Source organism: Paroedura picta, chromosome 2 (genome assembly GCF_049243985.1).
Source record: "Paroedura picta isolate Pp20150507F chromosome 2, Ppicta_v3.0, whole genome shotgun sequence".
NCBI classification, from domain to species: domain Eukaryota; kingdom Metazoa; phylum Chordata; class Lepidosauria; order Squamata; family Gekkonidae; genus Paroedura; species Paroedura picta.
In genome coordinates this window covers 81,072,312-81,087,214 of record NC_135370.1, presented here as the reverse complement: position 1 = coordinate 81,087,214, position 14,903 = coordinate 81,072,312, and the positions used below count along the sequence as shown (strand labels likewise).

The 14,903-nt window shown below is 49.7% G+C and overlaps 1 protein-coding gene across 2 annotated transcripts in view; it reads right to left on the bottom strand.

The window, feature by feature from the left end:
- The window catches only part of LOC143829790 (eosinophil peroxidase-like), a 32,885-nt gene that overhangs the window by 7,493 nt on the left and 10,489 nt on the right, over positions 1-14,903 (bottom strand). For both annotated transcript variants that reach the window (XR_013228233.1, XM_077321190.1), the window contains exons 9-14: positions 14,405-14,565; positions 10,378-10,636; positions 5,425-5,595; positions 5,072-5,309; positions 1,208-1,419; positions 224-388 (exon numbers count right to left, since the gene is read on the bottom strand). Coding sequence is in view for 1 of the 2 variants with exons in the window: in XM_077321190.1 (XP_077177305.1) it covers positions 224-388; positions 1,208-1,419; positions 5,072-5,309; positions 5,425-5,595; positions 10,378-10,636; positions 14,405-14,565 (1,206 nt within the window). In the remaining variant the exon portion in view is untranslated. The remainder of the gene's footprint in view (positions 1-223; positions 389-1,207; positions 1,420-5,071; positions 5,310-5,424; positions 5,596-10,377; positions 10,637-14,404; positions 14,566-14,903) is intronic.

Here is a 14,903-nt window from a genome sequence, read left to right as displayed (position 1 = left end):
TAGGCGCACTCTGTCCAGGTTGGGTAGGCGCGCTTCCTTGCTTGGTCCCTTCTTACCCAGCCACAGGATCTCCATCTTTGAAGGGTTGAGCTTCATTAGTTAAAACATGGCCAAAACATGGCAAGAAGGGAGAGAGAGATTCAAAAGTTTTTTTAAATGTGTGGCATATGCCATGAATTGTCCCCAGGTTGCAAGTCAGTTACTGTTTCTAGGTAAATCTCACCTTGACAAGCAGGCAAGATGGTGCTCCATTCTCCTTCCTCTGCATTGCAGGAAATAGAGGAAGGACCCTCCAGGGTGTAACCTTGGTGGCATTCAAAGAACACCAGCGATTTGCAGCGTACAAAATAGGCACCTTTCACCACTGGGACTGGCCCACATAGTGTATCTGTGGCGATCAAAGAATACAACAAAGGACTTTACCAGGAAGTGGATAGTTTTTAAAGGATGCACTGTATTTCTCAGGTTTCATGTGCTGTATCCTCCAAAACAAAAGGGAAGTGTTCAAGAAAAAAAAATTAAGATGATTGCAGCCTCATGAGAAGTCAGTGCGGGTGCAGTGAGAATTGTATGAAGCAGAACACAAATCAGTTGCCTCTGTGTCCATAGGCAACAGGAAAAGCTTTAAAAATAAAGTTGCCCAAAAAGTGTGACCATTGATAAAAGATAATCTCTCCCAACTCCTGCTTAAGCCTGAATGTTGCTGAGACTTGGCTTTTGCCCTCTAGTTCATAAACTGGTACTTCAGATTTCAGGGTCAACCTCTGGGAATGCCATGGCCAGGCACTCGGTGACAGAAGGTCCAGCCTAAATGAAACTAACTAGACACCCTCCCATTTCCCAATGGGAAAATTGTCAGATTACAGAGGAGAAAGAAGAGCTGAAGAGAATCGTGGATGTTGCTGCCGCTTCAGTAGCCTCGTGTTACTGAGAAATGGGAGGTGGCCCCAGAAGCCCCCGCAGCATCCCAGGCATTATCTGAGGCCCTCTCCTGATGGAAAAAAGACTTGAGAAAATGGAACCCTGGCTGCCTTCTACGCTGCCAGCAGCATGGAGCTAAAACGAGTGCCAGAGAGTTGTGCTCCAGTCTACCCAGCATAAGCACAACTCGATGAATGAGATAAGAGAACCTGGCTGGTGGGAACAGAAGGCTGGCTACATTTTGTAGGGGAGAACAGAACTGTGAAGTGAGGACCCCTCCTTCTACCTGCTGGATCTTCTCTCCAGGCTGTCAGGTTGACTCTTGGAATCTGGGAGCTTTTGCAGGGCACAAGGTCATCTGGAAAGTGACTGCTTGAAAAGACGTCTGCTGGGAGGTGGCTGAGGTGTGTATTCTGGCACAGGATTTGGAACAAGGTTACCTTTGCCAGCTCTTCTCTTTGTCGTGGAGTGAACACCTCTTCATTCTCCCACCAGAATCTGCAAAATCAAAGCAAGTACATAATCATGTGGCCAGTTTATTTATCTCAATGAGTTTAAGGGCAGTAAATCTGTCACGCATATTGAGAAGCCCACTGTTTCTCTAAAAGAGGCATAAAATGGTAATATACATCAGCACATTCTGCAATGCTGGGTTAATGTGGATTGCACAGCTGACACGTATCCGGCTGTCCAAGTTGGAATAGGGCCAATCAGGGTGCAGCCAGCAAATCTAAGCAGCCAGCCAGCAAAGCAGCAGGTAAGGGGAGAGGGCCCTGGGCAAGGGGTTGTGGTGGAGGACCTGCTTACAAGGGCCTCTTGGCCTGCTAAGCAGGGCCTGCTAATGAGGGCCTCCCAGCCTGCTAGGCTGGCCCTGCTAATGAGGGCCTCCTGCTAAGCAGGGCCTGCTAATGAGGGCCTCCCAGCCTGCTGACTGCCTGCTAAGGAACTGTCCTGGGCCTACTAATGAGCTGGCCAGTCCCCTCCTGCCCCACTTAATCTGGCTGCGAGCTGCAGTCCAAAGCCACCTTAAGTTGCTGGCCGAGGTCCAGGAGAGGGGACCCTTTCAAGGTCAGTTCTTAGGAACGGGCTTTGAAACTAATACGAATATAAGAGAAACATTTTGGATCAGACCAATGGTCCATGCAGTCCAACACTGCATCACACAGTGGCTGAAATCCAGGTGTCATCAGGAGGTCCACCAATGGGGCTGGAATTCCAGAAGCCCCCCCACTGTTGTCCCCCCAAACACCAAGAATAAGGAGCATCATGCCCCAGACATGGTGTTTCATCTATACCTTGTGGCTAATAGCCACTGATGGAACACTGCCCCATATATTTATCTAGTCCTCTTTGAAGCTGTCTATGCCTGTTGCTATCATCACTTCCTATGGCAGTGAATTCCGTGTGTTAATTACTCTTTGGGTGAATTCAAATGGGTAGCTGTGTTGGTCTGAAGTAGCACAATAAAATCAGATTCCAGTAACACCTTTAAGACCAACAAAGATTTATTCAAGGCATGCAAGCACTCGAAAGCTCATGCCTTGAATAAATCTTTGTTGGTCTTAAAGGTGCCACTGGACTCTGATTTATTTGGGTGAAGAAGTACTTCTTTATCTGTTCTAAGCTGTGTTCATTAATTTAATTGAGTGGCCACAACTTATATTGTAAGAACAAGCACTTTTTCTATCCCATGAGTAATTTTATAAACCTAAGTCATGTCACCTCCCAATTGTCATTTCTCCAAGCTAATTGTCATTTCTCCAAGCATTTCTCCATTTCTCTTTCACCTTTCTTCATAGGGAAGGTGTTTCACCCCCTAAAAAAATTTAGTTGCCCTTTTCTGCAGTTTTTCCAATGCTATCATTTCTTTTTAGAGGTGCGGTGACCAGGACTCCAGATGAGGCTGCACCATACAGGGACATTTGGATACTGGCTGATTTTGTTTCAGTTCCTCACAGAGAAAGAGGTGTACATATTCATCCTTTGATTCCCTGTTCTCTCCCTTCCTTCCCTCTCTCTATTGCATTCCCATGGACAGTTTTCAATAAAAGGCTTGAAACTATTTGGGAAGCCTAAAACACTTTGAAGCACCACGCACACCTGTGGGACAGAATACACGAAATGCCAACAATGCCTATTATTTTCTTGAGAGACAAACAATGTGTTCAATACATGCCAGCCTGTTCTGCCCCATTGTCCCAAACACAAGTCATCCTGCACTAACCCATAAAGCTGCTCTCGACAAGTCACAGCCTTTGAAGTTAACGTTAATTATCCACTTGAGCTCAACGTTAATTTATTCACAACAAACATAATCCCTAGTTCCGTTGCTGCTCTTCAACACTGACGCAGTTTAAGAGTTCCCACTTCACACATGAATCTGCGTGGATAGGATGGGGGGGGGAGGGGGACCCGCTCAAGCCATCCTGACTAAGGACGCTGTGTGGTGGTGACGACAGAAGGTCGCTGGAGCACTCATTAAGAGAACCAGAAACCATGATGTGAAGAGGGGATTCTTTTATTGGAGCTGCAGGAAAGCACTCCTCAGTCCCCGAAAGGGTTGAAAAGTTGTTGTCCTATTAAAATATTCTCCTCAGAAACATCCTTAGAACTATGGACGCTCTCAGACATCACATATTCCTGATGCTGGTTCCACTATAAAAGGAGAGCAATGTGTGTACTGCATGGCTTCCCTCTTGTGGGCATCTAGAAACGCCCCCAGACCTGGAGCAGGTTTCCTCCCACCCCAAGGTAACAAAATAATTACGTAGTAGAGTTGTTTCTCCCCATGGATTTTTTGGGAGTACACTTTAACAAAGGGGTTTCTGGCCATGAAGAATTATTTACTTTTGCTGTCCTCTGCAGTGATGGGGCACATTTCAAAATATCAAGAACCTGAAGGATCATTTTAAAATGCAAATATTTATTACAATAAAGCACACAAGTTGTTGTTATTATTTAGATTTGTTTCCCATCGCTCTCGGCAAGCTGTCTCATGGCGGGTTACATAATAAATCCCTACAATACAAAAAAACCCATTAAAAGAATTAAACAAGATGGCAGTAAAAATAATCAGCCCTCCCTACACAGTACGACTGCTGCTAGGGGTGCCAGAGGGACTGCATCAATCAGCCGTCACCAGAAGGATGTTCCAAAACTGAAGGTAGCGTATCTTCTAGAGGGGGGCATCAACTCTTAAAAATTAAAAACATGGATAAATCACAATTGTATACTGTACATCATTTCACAACTACACATGGAACTAAGACCAAATGTGTTTTGACCCAAAGGGTCTTCCTTAGTGGTTAAGCTATTTTTAAATGCACTAACCCAAAACATTTTTAGGGCTTCCTGGGTGGTAAAGAAAGTGTGCATGGTATTGATCCAACTAACCTATGTAATATCAAAAATGTCTGGTTTGGAGCCCACAGTTTAAAAAATAACTCCAAAGGCCGCCACTCTCCACCCTTGCCTGGCTCTCATTCAGCAGTGCATACTCATGTGTTGTGTCAGAAAAGGCTCAGTTCCATGTGTAGTTGTGAAATGACTTATCCATATTTTTTATTTTTTAACTTGTGTGCTTTATTGTAATAAATATTTGCATTTTAAAATTGTCCTTGTAGCTTGACCTTTGGGTCCCTAACTTGTCAAGGTAGGTTGTTTTTGCACATTTTAAAATTAGTAGCATCAGAGTACCAAGATAAACAGTACTTGAACACAGTACTTGAAATCATTAACAGCAGCTGTGCTAGCTGTTGGCAGAGTTTGAATATGCAGAGAGAGTCAAGCACCAGGATGCTTAAATAAAGTTTTTATTCAGAAGAGAAACAACTATGTATAGTAAGAGAGAGACTGAGACCTACACCCTAACTAACTGTTGTCTGCAGTCATTCTTCAGCAACTGTTCTGGAGGTAAACAGGGAGGAAGTGTACTCAAAAGGAGGAAGTCTCCTGTTGAGCCAATCAGGGCACTGGAGGAGATAATCTGAAAATCATCAGGTACTTCATATCCTATCTATGCTAAATATACATCTCCTCCAATGCCCCCTGCAGGACACCTGTTACATTCTGCTCAATTATGTACACTGCAGATCTTATATATTGCATATCTTACACTGCAGATCTTGCATATTCCAACACTAGTCCTTACCGGTCCCCGTCTCGTAGGGCCTGGAACTGCTTTCCCAGCAAGCAAGCAAGAAGTTCTCCAACTCGGGCATTAGGGAGGAGAGGCTCTGCTATGGCACCAATCCAGATATCAATGTTTTCAGGTGTCCCATACAACTTGAGTAGTTTGTGAGCCAAGTAGCTGCTGTTGAGGATATGCTGTAAGTCAGAGAAAGTGTGAGCCTCTGAAAGACCACAGAATCTCCTCCAGGAGTTGTAACCTGCAGATAGCACCAGAAGATGGCATTTGAATGTTGTATCATAACTCTAAGGGGAGGTGTCCACACTGCCATTGGCACCATCCCCTCTCAGTCACCTGTGAGTAGTGTCGCATACCTAGAAGTCCATGGTCCCGGCCCCTTTGCAGATTCAGTGCAGCTAGGTCAAGGGACAGAGCCTTCTTGGGATGAAACAGCTTCTCAGTCAATTCCTCTGGCATCATTTGAGTGGGTGTCTGCAGCTTTGCACAGCTGAATATCTCTCCTCTCAGGATAGGATCAATCCCTCCTAAGGTTGGAAATAAAATTGGGGGCTTCAAACTTAGTTAGAAGAAAGCTGTATAGACCTTGATTATAACAAAACTGTAATGTACAGCAAAGATTACTTTTCAGTGTTTGTACATTTTGTCGCCTTGTATAGATACCCAATTCCAAATGAAACACATGTATGTACTAGGCCCTCTGAGTGGTCCACAGCTTTTGAAGCCCCTAGACCTGGCCCCTACCTGGTGGAATGAACTCCCAGAGGAGCTGCGGGCCTCGGGGAGCTTTCGTCTTTTTGGAGGGCCTGCAAAACCGAGCTCTTCCACCAGGTTTATGGTCGGGGCCAGTGCTAGAGCAAATGCTATGGGTGCCCTTTCCTGCTGGCATCCACCATCTCTGCGCCGAACATCTGGCTCCCCCATGCTGCCTCTGAAAGTATTGTGTTAGGAAATAATCTTTGGAAGTATTGATATTGGGTTTTAATGGGATTTTGTGAGCTTTCATTGTATTGTGGATTTTTTGTGTGTAACACACCATGAGCTGGTCTCTGAGAGTGGTGGGCTAGAAATCTAAATAACAACAACAACAACAACAGTCATAACAAAAATTAGAAATTATAACACACAGTGTGTATATAAACAAGCCGTGAAACTTACCAAATACAATTCTTTTTCATTGGAGCCGCCTTAGATTCCCTTTGAGCTTATGGTCCAGGCTAAATGATCTTTCTGCCATCTGGCATCACCCCAATTTTCAGAGTGACAACATTGGTGCAGGGAAGAACTATAGCCTGCTGCAGTATAGGTTCTTTTCTAAAAGTCCATAGTGGCCTGAATTGTCCAGACTAGCCTGAGCTCATCAGAGCTTGGAACCTAACAGGATTGACCATAGTTAGTAGGTAGATGGAAGACAGGGGCTGCTGTGCAGTGGAGGCAGAGGCAAATCACCTCTGCTCATCTCTTGCCTTGAAAGCCCCAGGAGGACTTGCCATGAGTCAGTTGTGCCTTGATGATACTTCATTATCTTTAACCCTCCCCCCGCTCCGGAGGAGCGGGAGGAATAAAGGAGTAAGGGCAAGTGGGGAGGAGTTAGGGCGGGCCCTGTCCGGGATAAAAACTCAGAGGGCCCAATCAGGAGCCGAGTGTCACTCGCCCTCCGAGTGTCACTCGCCTGGGCCAGCCGGGGAGTTGCCGCTCAGAGTAAGAAGCCTTCCCCAGCGGTAAGTCCTCCGGCCGGCTTCCCCTCGCCCAGGGAGCCTTCTGCCGAGCCCTGGGCCTCCCAGAAGGCCACAAAGCCCACTCCCGAAGTCCCGAGCCTTCTGCCGGGCCCTGGAGCAGCCGAGCCTACTCCTAGGCCTGGCAGTAGGCCGCGGAGCCCACCGCCCCCGTCCCGAGCCTTCTGCCGGGCCCTGGAGCAGCCGAGACTGCTCCTAGGCCTGGCAGTAGGCCACGGAGCCCACCGCCCCCGTCCCGAGCCTTCTGCCGGGCCCTGGAGAAGCCGAGACTGCTCCTAGGCCTGGCAGTAGGCCGCGGAGCCCACCGCCCCCGTCCCGAGCCTTCTGCCGGGCCCTGGAGCAGCCGAGCCTGCTCCTAGGCCTGGCAGTAGGCCACGGAGCCCACCGCCCCCGTCCCGAGCCTTCTGCCGTGGCAGTAGGCCACGGAGCCCACCGCCCCCGTCCCGAGCCTTCTGCCGGGCCCTGGAGCAGCCGAGACTGCTCCTAGGCCTGGCAGTAGGCCACGGAGCCCACCGCCCCCGTCCCGAGCCTTCTGCCGGGCCCTGGAGCAGCCGAGACTGCTCCTAGGCCTGGCAGTAGGCCGCGGAGCCCACCGCCCCCGTCCGGAGCCTTCTGCTGGGCCCTGGGGCTGCTGAGACTGCTCCTCGGCCCGGCAGTAGGCCTCAAAGCCTGCCGCCGCCTTCCCGAGCCTTCTGCCGGGCCCTGGAGCAGCCGAGCCTGCCCCTGGGCCCAGCAGAAGGTCCCAAGGCCACCTACCTTCCTCTGTTCCTCCCTTCCTCCCAGCATTCCCTTTGCCCTTTCCTTCCTCCCAGCATTCCCTTTGCCCTTTCCTTCCCTTCCTCCCAGCATTCACTTTGTTTTTCCCTTTCTCCCTTCCTCCCTCTCTTCCATCTGCCTCTTTCTGGCTACCTGTTTCTCTGCCTCTTCTTCTGTCTCTATCTTCCTCCCTTTCTTTCTGTCTTTCTGTCTCTCTTTCTCCTTTTCCTCCTTCCTTCGCCCCATCCCTCCACCCACCCATCATGCTAGGGCCCGCTGTATTTTGGCCACAGTGGGCTTAATATCTAGTCTGTACACCGCCCGTGGCGCCACGGGCGCCACGGACTAAATAAAAGAGTAAGGGGTTCTGGGGCGGGATGTGTCCGGGATGAGGAAGGGTCCGGATTGGACCCTTCCTCATGACAGACAATTGGAGGGACCAATCGGCAGGCGCGAAGCGCCTGCCGATTGGTCCCTCCGATTCCCAGCCCGAGCAACTGCGAGCCGCGCGCAGCGCGGCTCGCAGTTGCTCCCTGCCTGACGCAGTGAGAGGCGCGAAGCGCCTCTCGCCGCATCAGACCGGCCCCCGAGGGAGACCCCGGCAGTCGCGCAGAGCGCGGCTGCCGGGGGCTCCCTGCCCGGCAGCCTGATGCGGTGAGAGGCGCGAAGCGCCTCTCGCCGCGTCAGGCTGCCGCCACCGAAAACACAGAACTCCAGCTGCTCACCTGACCTCCAAAGCCACAGCCTCCGAGGCCCCAAGGGAGCCTCCGGCAGTCACCGCAGCCCTGGGAGCCCCGGCAGCCGCAACATGGAACCAAAAAACAAACCCCGGAGCAGCCTTCCGCCCCTTCAAGCCGGCGCGCCGGAGAGAAGCGGCAGGATAAAGAAAAAAAAACCCCGGAGCAGCCTTTTGCCCCTTCGAGCCGGCGCGCCGGCTAGAAGCGGCAGGATAAAAAGAAAAAAAACGGAGCAGCCTTTCGCCCCTTCCAGCCGGCGCGCCGGCGAGAAGCGGCAGGATAAACAGAAAAAAAACGGAGCAGCCTTTCGCCCCTACAAGCCGGCGCGCCGGCGAGAAGCGGCAGGATAAACAGAAAAAAAACGGAGCACCCTTTCGCCCCTTCAAGCCGGCGCGCCGGCGAGAAGCCGCAGGATAAACAGAAAAAAAACGGAGCAGCCTTTCGCCCCTACAAGCCGGCGCGCCGGCGAGAAGCGGCAGGATAAACAGAAAAAAAACGGAGCAGCCTTTCGCCCCTTCAAGCCGGCGCGCCGGCGAGAAGCCGCAGGATAAACAGAAAAAAAACGGAGCAGCCTTCCGCCCCTTCAAGCCGGCGCGCCGGCGAGAAGCGGCAGGATAAAAAGAAAAAAAAAGGAACAGCCTTTCGCCCCTACAAGCCGGCGCGCCGGCGAGAAGCGGCAGGATAAAAAGAAAAAAAACGGAGCAGCCTTTCGCCCCTTCAAGCCGGCCGGCCCGCCGCCCGAAGCCTCCCTGCTTCGGCCCTCCCGATCCAACCCCCTCCAACCTCGCCCGGCTGCTGAGAAGACGCGCCATCCCCGGCCAGCCCCAAGAGGCAGCAAGAGGATGACGCCAAGGCCGCGGCTTGCATGCCCTGCCCACGCCCGCAGACTGGAGGAAAAGCCCGACGCGAGAGCCGCCGATCGCCAGAGAGCCGGTGCCCGGAGGACACAGACGCCGGGAGAGGCACCCGGCCCCGCCCACCCGTGCGCGCACCCCGCGCCATCGCTAGCCGCCCGACCCCGCTCTCTCCTGAGTCTAACCTCTGCAGTCTCGCCCAGATTCGCCCAGCTGCCGCCATTGGCTGCAGAGCCACCCACACGACCCAACAGCCTCTGCAGCCGCTACGAAGACGAAGACGCCCCACCCACGACCAGGCCCAAGAGGCGGAGCCCGCCAGCCGCGCCCGCCTACCGCCACCAGCAGCAAAACAACAATGTCACGCCCGCGGCTCACGTGCCCTGCCAAGAGCCAATGACCGCCCAGAAAGCCTGCTGCGAGAGCCGCTGCCCCCCCGCCGCCGATCGCAAGAGGGCTGCTGCCCGAGAATGTGGACGCTGCAACAAGCACCTGGCCCCGCCCGCACCCAGCACCGCCGCCGCCAATGAGCTGCCCAACCCCGCTCTCTCCCGAGCCCACCTCTGACGCTCCGTTCTACGCAGACACCACCAACGGTAGGAAGGCTCCAAGCACGCCACCTGGCCAGCCTCACCTGCGGGGGGCCCGGTTTGGATGCTGCCAGCCGGTCCGGGAAGGGTCTCATGGTGCCTAGCTCCCGCTGTATTTAGGAGACAGCGGGCTTATTTACTAGTTATTAATAAAGCTTTTGACTGCCGTCTTTACAATGTATGTAGAAACTACACTGGAGTTACACAAGAGAGATCCTTGAGCAGAAGTGAACTCTTGGAGAGCAGGTCACTTGTGAGTGATTGACTGTAGCAGCCCCTCACCAGATTCACAGCTGTAAATGGAATCTGCCAGTTCTAAGGGCAACTTCCAAGCAGCATACATTCTACAAATGTTTAACGGGATTTTATTGGGTTTTTTAGCATGGACAATTGTAACCTGCCACAAACCCATCTGGGGAATAGAGGGTAATAAATTGTAATAACAACAACAATAAGTAAACAATGGTGCAGGTACACAGCCAGCTAGAGCAAAAGTGGTTTACTTGGTGGGTTCCTACAAGCCTTGTCACGCAAGGACTGCTGTCAGCACATCCATCTACAGATCCTCGGATGTTATCTAGGAAATTATGCCCTACCCCGCCCCCCTCTCCCCTTGCAGAGGTGCTTTTTCTGTACCTTCCTCAATGATCCTCCATGGGGAGAAGAAAGACTGGTGAAGAGAAATGCTGGGGTGATGGGGATTCTCCTCATAGTTTTCATCCAGTCGAGAAAGGAAAGGATTGATGGTGACATGAGCAAAACGAAATGCAGCTGTGGCAAAGACATTGGAGACACTGGGGTCAACGGACTCATTGTAACCAGAATACGGAGGCAGGTAGGCCTTGGTGGCATCTGGGCCAAGGATCTTTGGCACATAATCCCTCCAGTTTATAATCTACAGCGATCAAACAGAAAGAGGGAAACACATGCCTTGACATGATCTTTTGTCTTGTGAAATTTCTTATTTTAATCTAGCTGATTCCCTAATAACAAAGAAATACGAGGCTCAGATTTCACTCTGTAAAAAGGAGGAGGGAAAGATCCTTTGCCATTCTGGATAAGTAAGGACAATCATTTGCCCAATGACGATGTACCACAAGCATGAATCTCACAATCTGTAAACTGGTTGCTTGTATCAATGTTATCCCACCAAGCACTTTGGAGAATTTTACCACCCACTATGTGCAGGGACATAGCCAGCCTTCCAGGAACAGCCAAATTTTAAATAAGGATACTCTCCTAATAAGAATATTGAATGCACAATATTATTATTGAATATTCCTAATAATAATATTGAATGTACAATATTATTAATGAGTGACAGATGACAGATGGGTTAGCTTCAAGTGGGTAGCTGTGTTGGCCTGAAGTAGCACAACAAAAATAGTCAGCCAGTCAGTCAGCCAGTCAGCCAGCCAGCCAGCCAGCCAGCCAGCCAGTCAGTCAGTCAGTCAGTCAGTAACCTTTTATTGGCATAAAATATGTATAAGACATATAAAAATAGGGTTTAAAATTTCAACAAAATAATAAAATAGGCCATGGGGTTACATAACCAAACAGACCTTAAAATGATTAAATAAACTATAAAAGATAAAATACAAGGTAGGCAGCATATTATAAAGCATCTTAGTTAAAACTCTGCCAACTAAAATGGTTATCTCTGGGTCTTTGTCAGAGAGCAGAAATTGCAAGGACATAGATTTACTTACAGAAGGCTTGTTTCCCAGCAAAGCAACAAAGCTGTCATCCCGACACTGCTCATATAAGGGGCAATCTAACAAAATGTGTGAGACAAGAGTCAGGGCAACCAGAACCACACGGACAGAGTCTCGCATGGTATGGGATACGGTGGAATCTTCCCTCTAAGACCTTTGAGGGGAACGCATTCATTCGTGCCAGGAGAAAAGCTCTTCTCAGGGGTGGGACATCAAGAAGATGCAAACATGTAGGCATAATATTTCTCTGCATAGTGATGCCAAAGAATGCTGGTGAGCAGACTCGAGGCTGGGTAGGTATGAGTTCCTGCTGCTCATGGTCTAATATTCTCTGTTTAATAATCCGGAAGATACATTTTTCTTCCAGAGGTAGTAGGGAGTTTAGATCGATGCCAATGGAGATTAATTTTCAACAAAAATAGAGTCCAAAGCACCTTTAAGACCAACAAACATTTATTCAAGGCATGAGCTTTTGAGTGAATGAACTCTTCCTCAGACTAAATGAGCAACTATCATAACTGTAGATATATAAGGCAAAAGGAAATTGTGGCAAATTAGTAAATTGTGTCATAATATCCAAATTAGCTGGAATTTTTTACTGTAAATTACAGTTTTAACTTTTACTGTATTTATGACTGATGTAACCTGCCCTGAGCCTTATGGGAAGAGTGGGATAGAAAAATAAAGTTTTCTTCTTTTTCATCTTTTTTATCATCATCATCATCACCATCATACCGAGAATTGTGGTGAAACACAAATCCCATTTACCCATCACACAAAAATGCAGACATGCAGAGTAACTGGAATTGCTCCTCCTCCCACTAACCAGTATCTTAACTGGGGTTTAAACCAGCCTTAGAATCCCAGTCAATGAGTAGGCTACACACTTAAGTCTTGTGTAGCAATTCTTGGAGCAAGAAGGGAGAAATCAGGCATGTACTCAACAACAAATGTGTTTGTGCCCATTATCATGTGTCATCTGAATGCAGCCTTTGACCCTGCCAAATTTGGTGAAATTGTACTGTTGATTAAAAGGAAAAAATATTGATTATATGTCTGTTATCCCTCACATTAAGAAACTATTTTGGGAAGGGAACATTTCTGTCACTCACTTTTTTGCAGGTATTTCCAGTTCCTTCCTAGATACACTTTCATCCTGGCATTAGCTTGCAGTTTCTTAGATATCTTCACAGGAGATTAGAGTGATTTTTATAGAGACATACCTGTGTGTGTTAACGTGAGTGAATGTTTCTAGTTGTTAGCAGATCTTATCTGATAACAACAGGTTCTGTGTAGCATCACAGAGCAGTGAGAGGACAATTCAAACCCAACTCTCTTTATTAGTCAGGCCAAATTAGATATTGCAGGTAGTGTTGCCAGGCTCCACATGGGCTCTGTAGTTCTGCCAAAATTACACATCAGTGAAAGCAGAACTTACTCTTGTCTTCACATCCCAATATTGAGTGTTTCTTCATTCCTCCACCATGTCACAGGCTGGCAGAAAGAACATCAGTGTTCTGGTATAGTTCCAGATAGGGTTACCAACTCAAGGTTGGGAAATTCCTGCAGATTTGGGGGCAGGGCCTGTGAAGGGTGGGGTATAATGCCATAGAGCAGAGGTGGCCAAACTGTGGCTCTCCAGATGTCCATGGACTACAATTCGCCTGAGCCCCTGCCAGCATGTCCATGGACATCTGGAGAGTCACAGTTTGGCCACCCCTGTCATAGTGTCTACTTTGGAGTCTACTCTCTCCAAAGCAACTATTACCTGCTGGGGAACTGACCTTTGTAGCCTGGAAATCACTTGTAATCCATGGAGACTGGCAGCCCTGATTCCAGAAAAGCTCTCAATTTGCCAATCCTGTTGCAACCACTGGACATCAGCACCTACCAGTAGCTGAGAGACGTACCAATATCCCAGATGCTATTTGATACCGATACAACTTTGATTAGTATTGTCCTCTTAGAACATGTGAATGGAAAGGCAGAATGCACATGGAATAAATGAATAGCAATGTTAGCATTCACTGAAAGAGTAGGAATGGTTGTGAGAAGCCAAACCAAATTGCTGTCATTTTGTGTCTAGGACTTTCAGCTGCCTAGAAAGAAAAATGTTCTGTTACTTTGGTAGAGTCTTAATGGGTTGTTATTTATTGAACACTGCTATTTAACTCCAAGCCATGCAAAGGACCAGCTGTCTACATACCAAGTCTCTATTAAAGGGACATTTTTTTAAACAGGACATTTTTCTCCAGGCCTGCTGGCAACACTGTCTAGGTGACTGACATACCTGTAGCTGCAATCTTGTTGAGCACTTTGGAAAAATTCAAAACAGAAGTAGGCACCCCCACAAAATGGCATGTGAAAACACCCGGGTGGATGCCATGGCACTCCCAGGTACCATGCTGGAGATCAGTTCTTTAGCATCATGTGCATCAGTGGTCCCCAACCTGCGGGCCGCGGCCCGGTGCCGGGCCGCAAAGGCCATGGCACCGGGCCGCGGCTCCCTCTCCCCGCCCCGCCCCCGCAGTAAAAAACTTCCCAGGCTGCAAGCTTGCGGCCCGGGAAGCTACTTACTGCGGGAGGGGGGGAGAGGGAATCAGGGCCGGGCCGCGCCGGTGTGGGCCACGCCTGCTCGGCCCGATCCGCGGGCGCGGCCCGTGGGCGCGGCCCGATCCGCGGGCGCGGCCCGTGGGCGCGGCCCGATCCGCGGGCGCGGCCCGTGGGCGCGGCCCGATCCGCGGGCGCGGCCCGGGCGCGGCGTGGGTGCGGCCCGCGGGCGCGGCCCGATCTGCGGGCGTGGCCCGCGCAGGCGCGGTCCGCGGGGGCGCAGCCCAATGCCCTGCCGGTCCCCAGCCTCGGAAAGGTTGGGGACCACTGATGTGCATGACCCTCTGTGAAAGGCCACTAGTGTTGTAAAGAGGCCATGATATGCTTGATACTCTGACCTGGAGGTATGCACCAATGATTTTCCTTGTCTCCTGATACAGAATCTCCCCACTCCACTGGGGGTTGAGCTGGTGGAGAGTGGTAGCGATTCTGTTGCTCTCCCGCAGAAAAACTGTGTGCAGGACTTGTATTCCTAAATGCTCATTGGACCGCGAATCTCCTGGAAGCAAAGAGACGTCCTTTTAATGTATACAGAAAATGAGAGGAGGAAACTACTTTAGCAGCTTTAAACAGCGCTGGATCTATGTTTCTCAGCCTCCTCATTTTTCCTAACATCCACTACCGAAGATCCACCAATAGGGTTCCATTGTGGACTAAACAGAATCCATTCTGGAGAAAGGAACAGCTATGGCCAGCAGTTGGTGCTGTTGTACTTATTACAGCATCAATAACACAAGCTCCTCACAACAACCCTTTCACACACAGTTACCACAGATTCATCTACAGTAAAAGGCCCTGTCCTGGGCTGAATCTGCACTGGACTTTTTATCTCCGGTA